This window comes from Cryptomeria japonica, chromosome 1, assembly GCF_030272615.1.
Source record: "Cryptomeria japonica chromosome 1, Sugi_1.0, whole genome shotgun sequence".
Classification (NCBI taxonomy): Eukaryota; Viridiplantae; Streptophyta; class Pinopsida; order Cupressales; family Cupressaceae; genus Cryptomeria; species Cryptomeria japonica.
Genome location: NC_081405.1, coordinates 408201555 through 408216296, shown reverse-complemented (window position 1 = coordinate 408216296; position 14742 = coordinate 408201555). Strand labels below are relative to the sequence as shown.

The 14742-nt window shown below is 40.0% G+C and overlaps 1 protein-coding gene across 1 annotated transcript; it reads left to right on the top strand.

Annotated features, from left to right (window-relative positions):
- Positions 1 to 269: 269 nt before the first annotated feature.
- Positions 270 to 830, top strand: LOC131857528 (uncharacterized). The gene has a single exon (XM_059210193.1). The coding sequence runs from the start codon at positions 270 to 272 to the stop codon at positions 828 to 830; it is 561 nt and encodes a 186-aa protein (XP_059066176.1).
- The last annotated feature ends 13912 nt before the right edge of the window (positions 831 to 14742 follow it).

Below are 14742 nucleotides of genomic sequence, written 5' to 3'. Positions count from 1 at the left end.
AACTCTTGTTGATTGACCCGATGACGGCGGCTAAATCAAGGTTAGTCTTTGCTCGCATTTGCGTAAATGTTAACCAAATGACAAATATGCCTCAATCCATAGATATCATATCTAAACTAGGAAAATGGTCCCAAGCTATTGAATATGAATCTCTACTGTTTGCCTGTTTCCACTGCAAAAAATCGGGGCATTGGGCAAAATCTTGTCCGCTCAAGAAAGGCAAGGAACTCAAGACTGATAGTAACACTAAGACCAAAAAGATTTGGCAAATGACAAACAAAAAAGCAGATTCATCAACATCCGAGGGAAACCAAAAAAAGGATGCAACGGAACTTATGAATGAAGTCAAGAGGACTGAGAGTAGCAGCAATGATAAACAGGATTGTGTTTGCTCCAACGACCCACCAGAGAGCTCTAAAGAAGCAGAGCCAAGAACTGAGTTGATCAATAAAGAAAACCCAGAAGCTCAGGAGAATGAAACTGTTAGTCAGGAGAAGGAAGAAACCATCCTGGACCAAGAGGACGAATCAACTAGCCAGGAGAAGGAAGAATCCTATCCAGTCTTTTCACTCTCTAAATCGGCCGAGGTAAACTTTAATGAAGCCCAAGACCCTTCTGATACTGAGCCCTTACTGCTTTTAACTAATGGAAGCCCAAAGCCTCTCCTCTGTAAAACCCCTAGCCAAAGTGTGCATATGCTGGATGAGATTCTCCGAATACCCGGGTCGAGAGAAGGAAAATCGAACAAGGAGGAACTCAATGGAGGAATCTCAACTAGAAGCAGCAAGATTAAGAAAAAGCCAGATGTTGGAAGTCAAAATAAAAAGTAGAGAAGGCCATCCCTAAAACATCAAAGGGAACAGGAAAGCTAGAAGAACCATGCTGATGGAACACAGTGTTCCATCGAGTCAGCCCTATCCCCAGTTAAAGCATGAAGATTATATCCTGGAATATCAGAGGGCTAAATGCCCCCCATAAGCAGGATGTGTTACGAAATGTCATCAGAGATCATAAACCGGATGTGGTCCTTGTTCAGGAAACCAAGATGTCTAAAGAAAAAGTTGAAAGGATCAGAATTTTCAAAGAAAACGGAGTCATAGGAACTAACTCGGAGGGTGCTTCTGGAGGAACTGCGATTTTTTGGAACCAAAATACTATAATAGGAAAGGAAATCATCTCCGCTTTTAATAGGAACTCAGTTTTACTTGAGCATATTAAGGACAACTTTGTTTGGGTGGCTTCCCCCATGGTGATAGAGTCATCAACGAATTGTTCATGGGAGCACATAGCATTGGATGAAGAAGGTTTCAGACCCTTAAGATTGCCTTCTTCCACATTTTTAAGGATGAATCTACCCAGGCATTCAACAAGAATGGTGAACAGGATAGGGGAGATGGGGTCTCCCTGTCTGAGACCTCTGGAACTTTTGAAGAAACTTGAAAAATCAACTGGGATAAAAGCTCTCTGTTTTTCATCAACACCCCGGCCCAAAGGCAAATTAGGATTGGTAGGATTCTTGGTTGCAACATATCTAAGTTTCCTTCTACCTATTTGGGGCTTCCTCTTTGTCTCAAGCCCAAGGATTCATTCTGGAATAAGTTAATAGACAAACTCAACCTGAAACTTGCTGGCTGGAAAGGGGTTGTCCTTAGTCAAGTTGGTAAAGTCACTCTGCTCAAAGCCACTCTCCAAAATCTTCCTGTGTATGCTCTTAGCTTGTTCAAAATCCCCTCAAAGTTTGCAGAAGCTATTGAAAGAATCCAAAAGAAGTTCCTTTGGTCGGATGAGGAAGTTAAAAACAGAATCCCCCTTATTGCCTGGAATAACATTTGTTCCCCTAAGGCCTCAAGTGGGCTGGGCTTAAGGAACATTAGTTCTATGAATAAAGCTTTATTAGCCAAGCAAATTTGGAGATTCAAAGGGGAGGAAAGAGAATGGAACTCTATTTGGAAAAACAAATATCTCTATATGCAACCTTCTGAGGAAGAATTCTTTGACAACTCTTTCTCTGTTGATGGATTTGCCATTTGGAATGTCGTGCAATCTGCTAAAGGCTGGGCTGCTGCTGGCAGAACCTGGAATCTTGGGGATGGGAGGAAAATAAGATTTTGGGAAGATAGATGGATCCTGGATAAACCTCTGGAGGAAATCCCTATCCTCAAAGATTGGAAAGACAGTTTCAAATGCAGGTACGGTGAAATGGTAAGAGAGTACTGGAGAAATGGGGACTGGATTGACTTTAGCCAGCAGTGTCCGGATCTCAAGTTCCTTCAGATTGCTCTTTCTGCTAAAATCCCTAGAGACAACAAAGATGACATTCTGATATGGGGGCAAACTCTGGATGGGGAATACTCTGTTTCCTCTGCTGTGGCTATTCACAATGTCCCGGTGGAAGCTATTCCCATCTGGGCTAAAGTTTGGAATAAGAACTTAGTTCCCAAAGTCAACATCTTCTTTTGGATTTTCATCCAAAATAAGATATTAACCCTGGATAATCTTCATAAAAGAGGCATTATTTTTCCTAATAGGTGTTCTCTTTGTTGCAGGTTAGAAGAGATAGCTTGCCATATTCTCAATCAATGCTCTTTTAGCCAGGATATCTGGAAAATCATCCTTTCCAGGTGGAACCTGAGCTGGGTCTTCTCGAACTCTCTTGGTGACACTTGACTTCAATGGCATTGTCCTAACTCTAATCCTAAAATTGTGGAGACCTGGAGACTTACTCTGCCAATTGTTATTTGGAATATATGGAAAGAGCGCAACAACAGGATTTTCAGAGATAAAAGGGCTATTCCTGAAGTGGTTGCAGATAAAATCTTTAGGAGTATTTTTGAATGCCTCTATTGTACTGATCAGGGACTTGCTGCTAAAGATGATTTCAAAGACGGGTGGAATCTTTCTACTACTACTACTAGCAAGGAGAAAGGCAGAGAAGGTCTTGTCTGGTGTTTTCCCCCGCAGGGATGGATTAAAGCTAACTTTGATGGGGCTTCTAAAGGGAATCCGGGTAAAGCTGGATATGGGGGCATTATCAAGAATTTTGCTGGAAGTTGTCTTAAGGCGGTGGCTGGTCCTCTGGGGAATCAAACTAGCCATTTTGCTGAAGCCTTCGCTGCCTTGAATACCTTAATTATAGTCAAAAATCTTAATTATGATAAAATATGGCTTGAGGGGGATTCACTTAATATTATTAAGTGCTTAAAGGGGGAATCGGAGCCTTCTTGGTCTATTGAGAATAGCATCATGAAAGCTAGAGAGATCATCGCCAGTTTCAAAGAAATTATTATACAACATGCCTTCAGAGAGCAAAACAGTGTTGCTGACTGTTTAGCGAATACTGGAGTTAACTCTGACGCTCAAATGATTTGGCACGAGGATGATCTCAATTTAAATATTAAAGAGATCCTCAGAAAGGACCGGTATACGGGGAGAGAAGGACAATTAAATCATGACAAGTAAAAAGCATCATTTACGCCTTGTTGGAAAGGCCATCATTACCTGGCATTGCGGCAGATCTCCTACTATCTCCAATAAATCGCCGCACGCTTTGTGGGTTACTCAGTGCGAAAATTTGAGCAGCATCGAGAAAGAAGGTTTCAATTTGCAGAGAAATAGAGCAGATAGCCTGCATCCCAAAATGGGAGGAGACCTAAGACGCAAAGAACCTAACAACACGTCGACCTGGAAAGCAATGCCTAAAGTCTAGGCGAAGTTGGAGAAGGGCTCTCTTACCAGCTTCATGGAAAAGCTTGAGGACTATGACAAAGGTAGGGTTAACTTAGCCGTTTCCAAGATTTCCAAAAACTGGTCTAATGGCTCTTTTAAACTTTACGGAGTTAAATTTAAGCTGGACGCTGGGCTTATTTCAACTGTGACTGGAATGCCCCACGCCGGGCTTAACTTCTTTCGAGACCTCAAGGTCTCCAACAATGCGGTTAACCTATTCCTGCAGAAAGAGAAAGAGTGGGCCAAAATAGGCAAGGCTACTGGGGGCTACTACGAAGCTGCAAACATCAAGAAGTTGTGGGGTTGGGTCCTGAACGCAATCATGGAGTATATTACGGTTGAAGGTCGTTTCTCCAGGGCCCACACCTACCACTTCGTGCTCTTAAACCATTTCAGACACAACAAAAAAGTGTCTCTGCCCTACTACCTTTTTCGGTCCCTTTCCAGGTCCTTGAACAAACACGGGACTAACCCTTCCAGCCCGATTCTCCACAGCGGGCTCTTGCCGCTCATCTATGAGCATTGCAAAACCCTCGCTCTGCAGGAAAATAAGCGAATTTCCGCTTCCCCGGGTAAAAGAAAGATGGAAGAGGGAGAAACTAGCAAGGAGAAGGCGTCATCCAGCAAGAAAAGGAAAAGTGCCCCCGGGTTGGAAACAGAGGACATTGTCAAGGAAAGCAATGGTATGGAGACGGGAGAATCTAACGGTGAAGACAGCTGGAAAGAAGAGCAGCTAGGCAATGAGGAAGAAAGTGGAGATTTTGAGCCTGGTCAAGATAGCCCTATTCTAAGCAATCACCCTGGTAAGGACAATAGCCATCTGATGGAAGAAACGGCTCCCAAGGATAATGAGGAAACCGAAGTTAACTCTGAGAAGGAAATAAACAAAGACCTGAATGAGGAAAAGGATAGCAAGGACAAGGAAAGTGCTGGTGAGGGGCTTATCCTGGATAATCTCAAGAAGCTCTCGGAGGCCAGAATGGATTTCGACAGAAGGACCTACGAAACCCTGAAAAAACTGGAAAAGAAAGGGATAAATTCGGATAAAAAGAGGGAGGATGAAAACAGAGAGCATATTAATTGGAAGCAGGAAATGGAGAACAAGGTAAAATCGCTGGAACAGGGAAAAGAAGCGATGAAAAATCTGATGGGAGTTATCCCAAGTATCCTCTCTATTGTCACCAAAAACCTGGAGGACATCGCCAAGGTCTTTGACCATACTCCTAAACCAGTTGTGGATCTTGACCTGGAGGAGGAGACCATCCAGACTGGAAGTGGTGATGCTAACCCGGCGGGCAGGACTGCGAAGAGAACCAGGGCCAGTATCAAGAAAGTTGTGGCTGCTGTTGCTAAGGACCCTCCCAACTTCAAAGACAACATCAAAGAGCTGCAAGAACTTAGTAGCACCCTGGCTAAAGCCCTGGAAAAAAATCTGATTCCTGGATGGCCTGCTAGCTTTTCGGGGCTTTTGTGAGTTTTCTTCGGTTTTCCACTGGTTTTTTCTTTTTGGTTCTGTTCCTCTGTGCTTCTCGTGGCTTTGTTGTTTAAGTCTTGCTTGTAAAGGGTTTCGGGGCCCCTTCAAAACCTGCTTTTTCATTAATCAAAAACATCATATATTCATCACAAATCATCCGGCGACATCCAGAAATCAAAACATTCTTGCAGGACCTGTTACATCATATATTCCAAATTACAATCATCTGAAACCCCAAATGAGTTCAAATTACAAATCATCAATCTACTACATCATCTATCTTCAGTTGTCCCCCAAAGGATCAAATACAACAACATATATAGCATCTGGAACACATCTAGGTTGGCCACAAAAGATCACATTCTCCAATGATAGGAAAATGAAACGTGTAAAATAGGTCAGACCCGAAGCGTGAAGATCCCCTCTGCCAAGAACACAAATGAAGTGCAGACCATAAAGGAAGGTCGACCAAGGGCCAAGGACATCGAGCATGGTACCAAACAGATCCACAAGCCAAGAAATCACTCTGCATGAGAAGAAATCTCCAACTAGCCGCTAAGCTCAAAACTCCGGGAATCAAGAAACAGACAATCCGGAAGCAATAACTTGCCGGAAAAGAATCCAAATAAGTTGAGAATCTAGAATAAAGAACAAGAACCAGACTGGAAACCAAAAATCTGATCCACAACGGAAAAGGAACAACTACCGGAAGAAACACAAAGACTACATCATAGAACAAGAGCAAAACTGAAAACAAATATATTTTTGGTTGATGCAAGATTGCTCATCGACCAGGGATGCTCCTACATCAGACACCCCAGGTATAAAAAGATCTTCCATGAGAGGCAACTCATGAACATCGAAAAGGATTCAGGATATAGACCCCATGCTCACTTCTTATCCAAATGTCTTCCTTGTCTACAAACTTCTTCCCTCTTGCCATTTCCGGAACTTCAATAAGATCTTCCAATCTCTTATCCTCTTCTCCTCTCTTTGCTAGTTTCATACCTACTTTGTCTCTTACCACTATTCCCTTTCTTCAATAAATCCGATCTGTTCTTTCCACCGGAATCCATCTTACCTGCCACCATAATTCTAACCTTGTTGTCATCCAGTACCAGCTTGTTATCAACTAGATCTCTCAAATGCATGCCAACATCCGATATAACCTCTGCAACTTGCTTCTCAGAACTGCAACTCTTCACAAAACTAAAGTTCTTCACTTCTTTCTCTTTCTCCTTCAAAGAAACCAAAGTGAACTTTTGCCCATCCTTCTCAATTGTGATCAGGTTCTTCCTAAAATCATATATAACTCCTCTATCAAATTGCCAAGGTCTACCCAACAAAACATGACAAGCACTCATAGGCAAGATATTACACAAGACTTCATCTCTAAAAGAAACAATACTAAAGTTCACCAAGCATTGTTCTTTCATCTCTACCACATGATCATCTTTCAACCATCCCATCTTGTAAGGACACGGATGTTCAAGCCTCTTCAAACCAAGTTTCTTCACCATCTCTTCTGATATCAAATTATCAATACTTCCACTATCCACAATAACCTTACAACACTTATCTCCTGATTTGCAAACAGTCCGGAAAAGATTATTTCTCTAAGTAGGTCCGGTATCCTCACTGCTCTGCTCCATCAAGACTCTTCTGAACATAAGGGATTATCCTTGCTTCGGTTCAATAAAGTTCTCAACTGCAACTCCAATTTCCGAATCTTCACATGCTAAGAAATTCCTTGTTTTTCCTTTGTTACCCTAAGGACATTCATAAGCTCTATGTCCGGTTTCCCCACATTTGAAACATGTACCCAAGAACTCCTTATTACTACCTCCTTTCCTTTGTATATTTTGCTCCGCTTCTTTACTCCATTTAGATTTTTGCTCCTCAGCAATCTGCTTCTCCATACTGCCACTCATCTGCCCTCTATCTGTTGCATGTCTCTCTCTTCCCTTAGGGTTATTTTGTTGTCTCCTCTTCATTTTATCTTCTGCCTTCAATGCATATTGATAAGCCTCCTCAACTGTAGAAATCTTCAGCATACTCATCTCATCCTGGATGTTAAATCAAAGTCCATTTATGTATCTAGCCACCTTTTCCCTATCCATCTCTCAATGATTGGATCTGATCATTACCTTGTAGAATTCTTCAGTATACTCCTTCAAACTCATGTCCTTTTGCTTCAAGTTCTACAACCTTTTGAACAACTCCAACTCATAGTCTTCTGGAATGAATTTAGCCTTCAATCTCGTGACCATTTGCCTCCACAGGATGTTTTTCATCTCACCGTTCTCCACTCTATCTCTCTGCAACTCTTTCCACCATAAAGCAGCATGCCCTTTCAACTTAGTTTGTGCAAAGCGGACTCTCTACGGGTCCTTAACATCTTCAAACTCAAAGTCGTCCTCCAACTCTCCAATCCAGTCTATCAGGTATTCCAAATTCAACGAACTCAAAAAGTTAGAAACCTCAACTTTATGAACTCTGCTTACTTGTGCCATCGCTCTGAGAAATCTCTCTTCTCCCTCGTATGTCGGTCCTTCAGCTTCTTTGGCCTCAAGCTCTTCGCCTGCATCTTCATATTCATCCACTGATTCTAGATTCCTTTGCAAACCACCCAACACATTTCGGATCTCGTTCCTCATCTCATTCTTGAAATCCTCCATCATCCGCTTTACCCTCCTAGGGTTCATCCTCCTCAACGACAGCTCCTCCCTTTGCTCCAGTGCAACTGCCTCAACTTTACGATCTAACTACAAGGTTTCAATTGCCTCTCCGTCAGCGATCTATTGAACACACTTGCAGCCTTCCTCAAATCGGCGATTTATTCACCCAAAGGAATGCCTCAAGGTTCATAACCAACTCTGATATCATCTGACGCAACCATGTTCTGGAGGACCCTCAAAGAGAATACTCTGGATCATGTAGCAAGAGTAACACAACGGAATTAACAACACAAAGAGAAAATGTGAAATCAGACATCCACAAACTCATATATTCATCACAAATCATCCGGAAACATCCGGACATCAAAACATTCTTGCAGGACCAATTACAATCATTCGGAACCCCAAATGAGTTCAAATTACAAATCATCAATCTAAAACATCATCTATCTTCACTTGTCCTCCTAAGGATCGAATACAACAACATATATAGCATCCGGAACACATCCGGGTCAGCCACAAAAGATTACATTCCCCAATGACAGGAAAATGAAATGTGTAAAATAGGTCGGACCCAAAGCGTGAAGATCCCCTCCGCCAAGAGCGTAAATGAAGTGCGGACCACCAAGGAAGGTTGGCCAACGGCCAAGGACATCGAACATGGTACCAAACAGATCCACAAGCCAAGAAATCACTCCGCACAAGAAGAAATCTCCAACTAGCCATTAAGCTCAAAACTGCTCTAGGAATCAAGAAATAGACAATCCGGAAGCGATAACTTGCCAGAAAAGAATCCAAATGAGCTGGGAATCTGGAATAAGGAACAAGAACCAGTCTGGTAGCCAAAAATCTGATCTGCAATGAAAAAGGAACAACTACCAGAAGAAACACAGAACGAGAACAAAACTGAAAACAAATATATTTTTGGTTGATGCAAGATTGCTCATTGACCGGGGATGCTCCTGCATCAATATTTTATTATTCTAATGTTTTCCCCTTTTTATTACAACATTTTATGCCTCAAATGCCTAGGAATAAGAGGCCAACTTATTATAAGTTATTTTATTATAAAGTAATTATAATATCACTTTAATATAATTCATTTAAATCCATAACTTTGGAAATATTAAAATTTAATATTTCTTTATTTACTCATAAAATGCAATCCGGGACTCAGATTTGAATTCTGTCTGAAGCACCATGGTCACCGATGCCACCTGAGTCTTGCAAGCTAACTGGCAATTCGTCCTAAGAAATAGGAACTCGCCCTAAGAATTAGGAACCTCACTCCAAACTCTAGAAGCTAATCAAAAAGCTCTTGCTCTACTCTGTGGTCCCCGGGTGGTCATCCAGTCAACTACCAGTTCTTCCCTAAAAAGTAGGAATTGTCGTGTAAACGCTCAAAATGGCTCACAGAGCCCCTACAAAGCTCTATGCCCCTCAAAAAGGGTCCCCTAACCATCTGGTTGATCTACGGGAACTCGAGTGATAGGTCAACCCTCTGCTCATCTCTTGTCGCCTAGAAAGGGGACATTACATTGAGCTAGTTGATAGGTTGCAGGTCAGTCAATTTATAATATGGTTTTCTCTCCTTCAAGAGATTTTGCACATGATTTTTTGTCAATTAAAGGTTTTTAGTTGGAGATTGCTTGGAAATGTTCCCAGTCACTTTTGAGTTGTTTCAGTGCAACGCTATGATTATCATGCCTATTAATACCTGAGAATTCCATTGGTATTGTTGTTGTTCCTTGTCTAGAGCACTTTAGTTTGGACAACATTGATTATTGTCTTCTTGAGACCTTCCAAACTCAAAGTGTTCATCTTATGAGGGTTGTGAAGTAAACTATGATAGATTACTCCTAAAGTACATTCAAGAGAGCAAACCTCCATGTGCTATGGTTCAATTTTCAAAGACCCTCAAAGTTGGAACAGCGAGTTTTTAAAAGTCTTCATGATTGTATAAGGTTAGTACTAAGGAGACATGTTAGATACATGTGGTGTTGGTGAGTTTGATGGATTCTTGCAAAGGATTGCTTTAGTTTTAGCAAGAAGATTGGATGTAATGTCCCCTTTTTTAGGTTCTCTAGTGATGCAATAAGAGCTAACTTTATGGGTTTGTGTTAGCTTGATCAGATAACTTTTCTCGATGTTCTTAGTGAGCTCAGAGGATTTATTGGAGTTGTCTAACACTTTCTGGAGGGATTTTGAACAATGTTTGTACTTACTATTTATACTGTGTTAGTCTAAATATTATTTTCGTTTGTTTGCAGAGTTATTGTTTGTGCATAGTCAATGATTGCCTAAATTGATGATATCTTGGCAACATAAGGTGTTTTGAGATATTACTTTAAAAAACTTTAAAATATTAAACTTGCATTAAATATTTAACTTTACGTTATTTAATTTAATAAAGTGACTTTTTTGGACACCTAAGGTTCTAAGCAGAGTTCTGGGACTCGCCAGGACTTGGCAATTCCCAAGCTAGGTGACCCTAGGCGAGTCCCAAGGACTCAACTTGGGCTCGTCCAAGTCTTGGGTGAGTATTGGCGAGTCCTGGTACTCAGGCTCGGCCCGGTCCTGGCGAGGCTCGATGCCTGGACTTGGCCAGAGTTTAAATTATTCTTTTTTAAATCTCAAAAACTGACAAAATCAAACATTTATTGACGTTTTTCTCTATAAAAAAAAATTGGGGGCGTAGCCCTCGAACCCGGACTTTCGACCCGCGGGGCACACCCCTTCTATCATTGGGTTTTTCTCACATCCAACACCTTGTGCAGCTTATCATTGCTACCCCTCAAACCCATTAGTGCCTCCACTCCCAAACCCCCACTAGTTAGTGGGACCTACCTTAGACACCGTCGTAGGAAGGATGTAAGCTCCTCTGAGCCATAGACTTGTACTTATTGGTTTGATATTTGTTTGGAACATTTGATGTCATGGATTCCATATTCCATGAGTTTTGTATACATTTGACAATATTCATATATCTAAGTTTGCTATTTCCTTCAATTAAAATTTGCATTTATACTTATGTGAATTGATGTATACTTGTGTATGTGATCAAATTAGCTACTATTTGATGTTGTTCTTGTGTCTATAAGGTTTATTTAATAAAGGGTGCATGAAACAAGTTTTAAATCCTTAAAAATCTCTAAATTTCTTGGGTTTTTCACTTTGTCGAGTCTGCACCGAGTTTTTTTTGCCGAGACCTGAATCCCGGGTCGAGTCACCCATGTCAAGTCCACATCGAGTCCGAGTCTCATTTCTATGGTTCTAAATAATCAAATAAAGTACTTTTTGGAGGTGGATACGAACTTAGGGAGACAAGGTGAATTTAGAATTATATTAAAAGTGCAAACCCTAATTAGGGCGTTGGGCTTAGAGGAGATTAGTAAAAAGCATTTCAAAGATCAATTGGTATGTTGATGATTATGATAATTTTTCTTTAGAAAACATTACAGTTTTGAGGATTGTTTGTTTCATCCTTCCAGAGGATGGAAACCTTTCTAAAGAAGATCGGCTATGGTGGCGAGATATCCACCCTGGTTGATGCAGTGGGATTCCTTCAGGATCTTAGTTGGTGCAAATATATCATTGGTTCGATTGAAGTTTGTTAGATTCAAAATTTGGAGAGCTTGGTCTTGTTTAGTCACCAGGTTTGATTTATGTTGTTGGTTCGAATTATTTTAGTGAGACATGAATATTATCATTTTGGTATTGTGATGCTTGACCGCTGAAGTTTTCTTGGAAGGGCAAAGTTTTTAATTGTGAAATGCCTTATTAGCAATCGGTGGGCCTTTTATATTAATCTTGGAGTCAACTTGATCATCTTTTCTTTGGTGTGAGGTTGAGGGCAAATATTTGAAGCTTTGTCTCATATGCCAGCATGGCCTTCAGAACTTTGCCCAAGTAAGTGCTACACAATAAACAAAAAAAAGACAAGACAAAGAATGAAATCACATATCAAAGTTGAGCACTAGTAGACAAAGGGAAATGAAAGTGGTTAGATCATCATATATTCAAAAGTTGAAGGCAAGTGACAATGCACATATTGGAGGGATGTGAGGCACTAGAAGACAAAACAATTGTGGGATATTGTTGAGGCGTAGAGTTATTCAAGGGACTCAAATACTGTATTTCTACCATACCAAGTTTAAAGCAAACTTAAGTTCATTTTGGGATTTTTGGCCAAGTTTGTCTTTAGTGCCACCTCAGATTGTGAACATTGAACACGATCAATACTTTTCCCTAGCTGATTCATTGCATTAAGTGAATACATGGCTTTGGGATTATTTTCTTGGCCATTGGTTTGGAGTATTACAATGATTATATCTATAGATGGTGTGAAAGCCTTAGCTAGGCATGTGAACCTTTGTGCCTGGGACGTGAGACTTCTATCCCTTGGTGTGGACTTTCATCACTTTGTCTTGTCATTCTCCTTCTTAGTATAATGTGTGAGCTTCATATGGTGTGACAAGAACATATTATAAGCTGGACATGACTCTCACCTAGAGTTACAAGACTCACAGAGTCTGGCCTTGACTCGGCAAGTCCCAAGGCGGGTCACATCTGTCAAGGCCAGAGGACCTTGGAATCGGACTCAACCAAGTCTGGTCGGGTCTACGCAGACTCGCGAGTCTGTCAGACTCGACAGACTCGCCGAGTCTTGAGCCCCAGACTCTACCTCCCAATACATAAAAAAAGGGCCAAAAAAAATTAAAAAGTTAGTGTAGTCTCCATTACAGACAAATTTTAAGGACGTGAGGAGTAATAAAGCCAAAGCAAAACTTGGACTTTGATGGATTTTCTACAAATATTATTTTCTAAGAATTAGATATCAGCCAATAGAAAAATTAAATCCCGATGCCTTTATAAAATAATAAAAGTCGTTTGAACTTTCGGGGGCGTTGCCCCCAAACCCTCGTTGAATAATTTGGGGGGAAATTGCACCGATAAAAGTGGGTAAAATTTAACCTTCGAGTTTGATCAGGCTCCATATAACAACATTGGTCAATATTTATATCAAACTCAAATTTATGAATTTCTCTATTAGATTTATTTCTACAAAATTGTCCAGTAATAGCTATTCATTTATTATGATTTAGTTGCTATTCAGTGTGCAAATATCTTTGTTTAGTTGAATAAGATTGAATGCAAATATGTTGGAAGACATAGCTGATAAGGTGCATGTTGTAATACTCTGAGTTCTTATAAAATGTCAAGCTGGTCAAAAACCAAATCTGCTCTACAAATATTATTTTCCGAGCATTAGACAATTTGTAAATGTTTGTTATAATTGTTTGGAATATATTACAAGGACTTGTAGTGAAATCAGTAAGGGTATATCACAGTGGTATCAAAGATTTGACCCTGCCAGCCTATCAGGTTAAGAGTTGCAGTTGTCAGACAAAGATGAAGTTCAATTAGAATCACATTGAGGAATTCAATACAGAGTTTATTAAGTGTTTGCAGGTGTTCCACAAATATCGGGAAGATTTTATGAATTAGATTCATCAAATTTCCACAGTCCATGTTGTTGATTTGCATTTATACTTATGTGATCAATGTAAACTTGTGTATGTGCTTCTATTTGATGAGATTATTGTGTCTTTAATGTTTATTTATTAGAGGATGCATAAAACAGGTTTTAAATCCTCAAAAAAATTGAATTTCTTGAGTTCTTCAATTCGCCGAGTCTTGGCTGAGTCTGGGCGCCTATTCCGAGTCTTGTGACTATGCTCTCACCTAAGTGCTGGAAACTATTAATGTTGGAGACGACAACATTCTGAGTATTTTGGATGGCCCACAAGTTGGACACCACATAAATAACAAAGTGCAAAAGACAAAAGAGATACAGCACTTACAAGAAGGTCAAAGGAGATTCTTGGGACAGTTTGAAGGAAGCAAAGTGAGGAAGGACGTGAGTAGCAGCTAGTGGACAGTTGTAGGAGTGCTTTCAATCACCCATATTCAGTATTGTGCATGAATTAAATATGGTTTGTTATATTCTTTCATAGTCTATTGCCCAACTTGTGGTGAATGATTGTGAATCTTTGGTGTTGTTTGGAATACAGCACCCATGAAAAGTCAGCACAAACTATTTGTTCTTTGTGCTGTCATTAAATGTCCCTGTATTCTTCTTGCATCAACAGCTGCTTAATAATCATTTAATTTTTGGTGTGCACTTTCATGGGAATTTAAATGAAAAAAAAATGGTTCTAGTTCTGCAATTAGGGAATCAGCTAGAGTAATTGTTTATGGCTTTGTGTTAAATGCTTGAGGGCAGGTTGTTATTGAATGTTAGAGCAGCAAAATTATGTGCCATGAATGATAGGTGAATTTCCTAGAAATCAGCATGATAATAACTTGCTTATATGGATGTTTAAAGAAGTAATTGCAATCAGAACAATATTCAAAACTATAATAGAAACCTTCCATATGAATACTTATGTCAATTGTTTGTAATAATGCCTGTGTACTGAATTACAGAGAAAGTTGCAAAAAATTTAAGTGGCAAATAGGGTGGGACACTCCATTGCAGGAGTTTGCATTTGCAGTTATGACTGTGTGACATCTTGTAATGTCCCCTAATACAATTCTTTAGAGTTAAGGATTAATTTCTTATATTTCAATTGCAAGGGACTTCTTTCTATTAAAACTTCTATTCAAAATGAATTTGAAGAGTGGCAATATCTTCTAATGGAGAGGTTGAATAATGCAATGTTAATTATCTTGATAATATGCAAGATTTAAATTGCTTATGATAATTGTAAATTCGATCACTTAATGCAAACTGATCAAAAAGGGCGGATCTGATATGTATTGCAATGAATTGCTGATGTAGAAGATGGATCTGAATAAGAT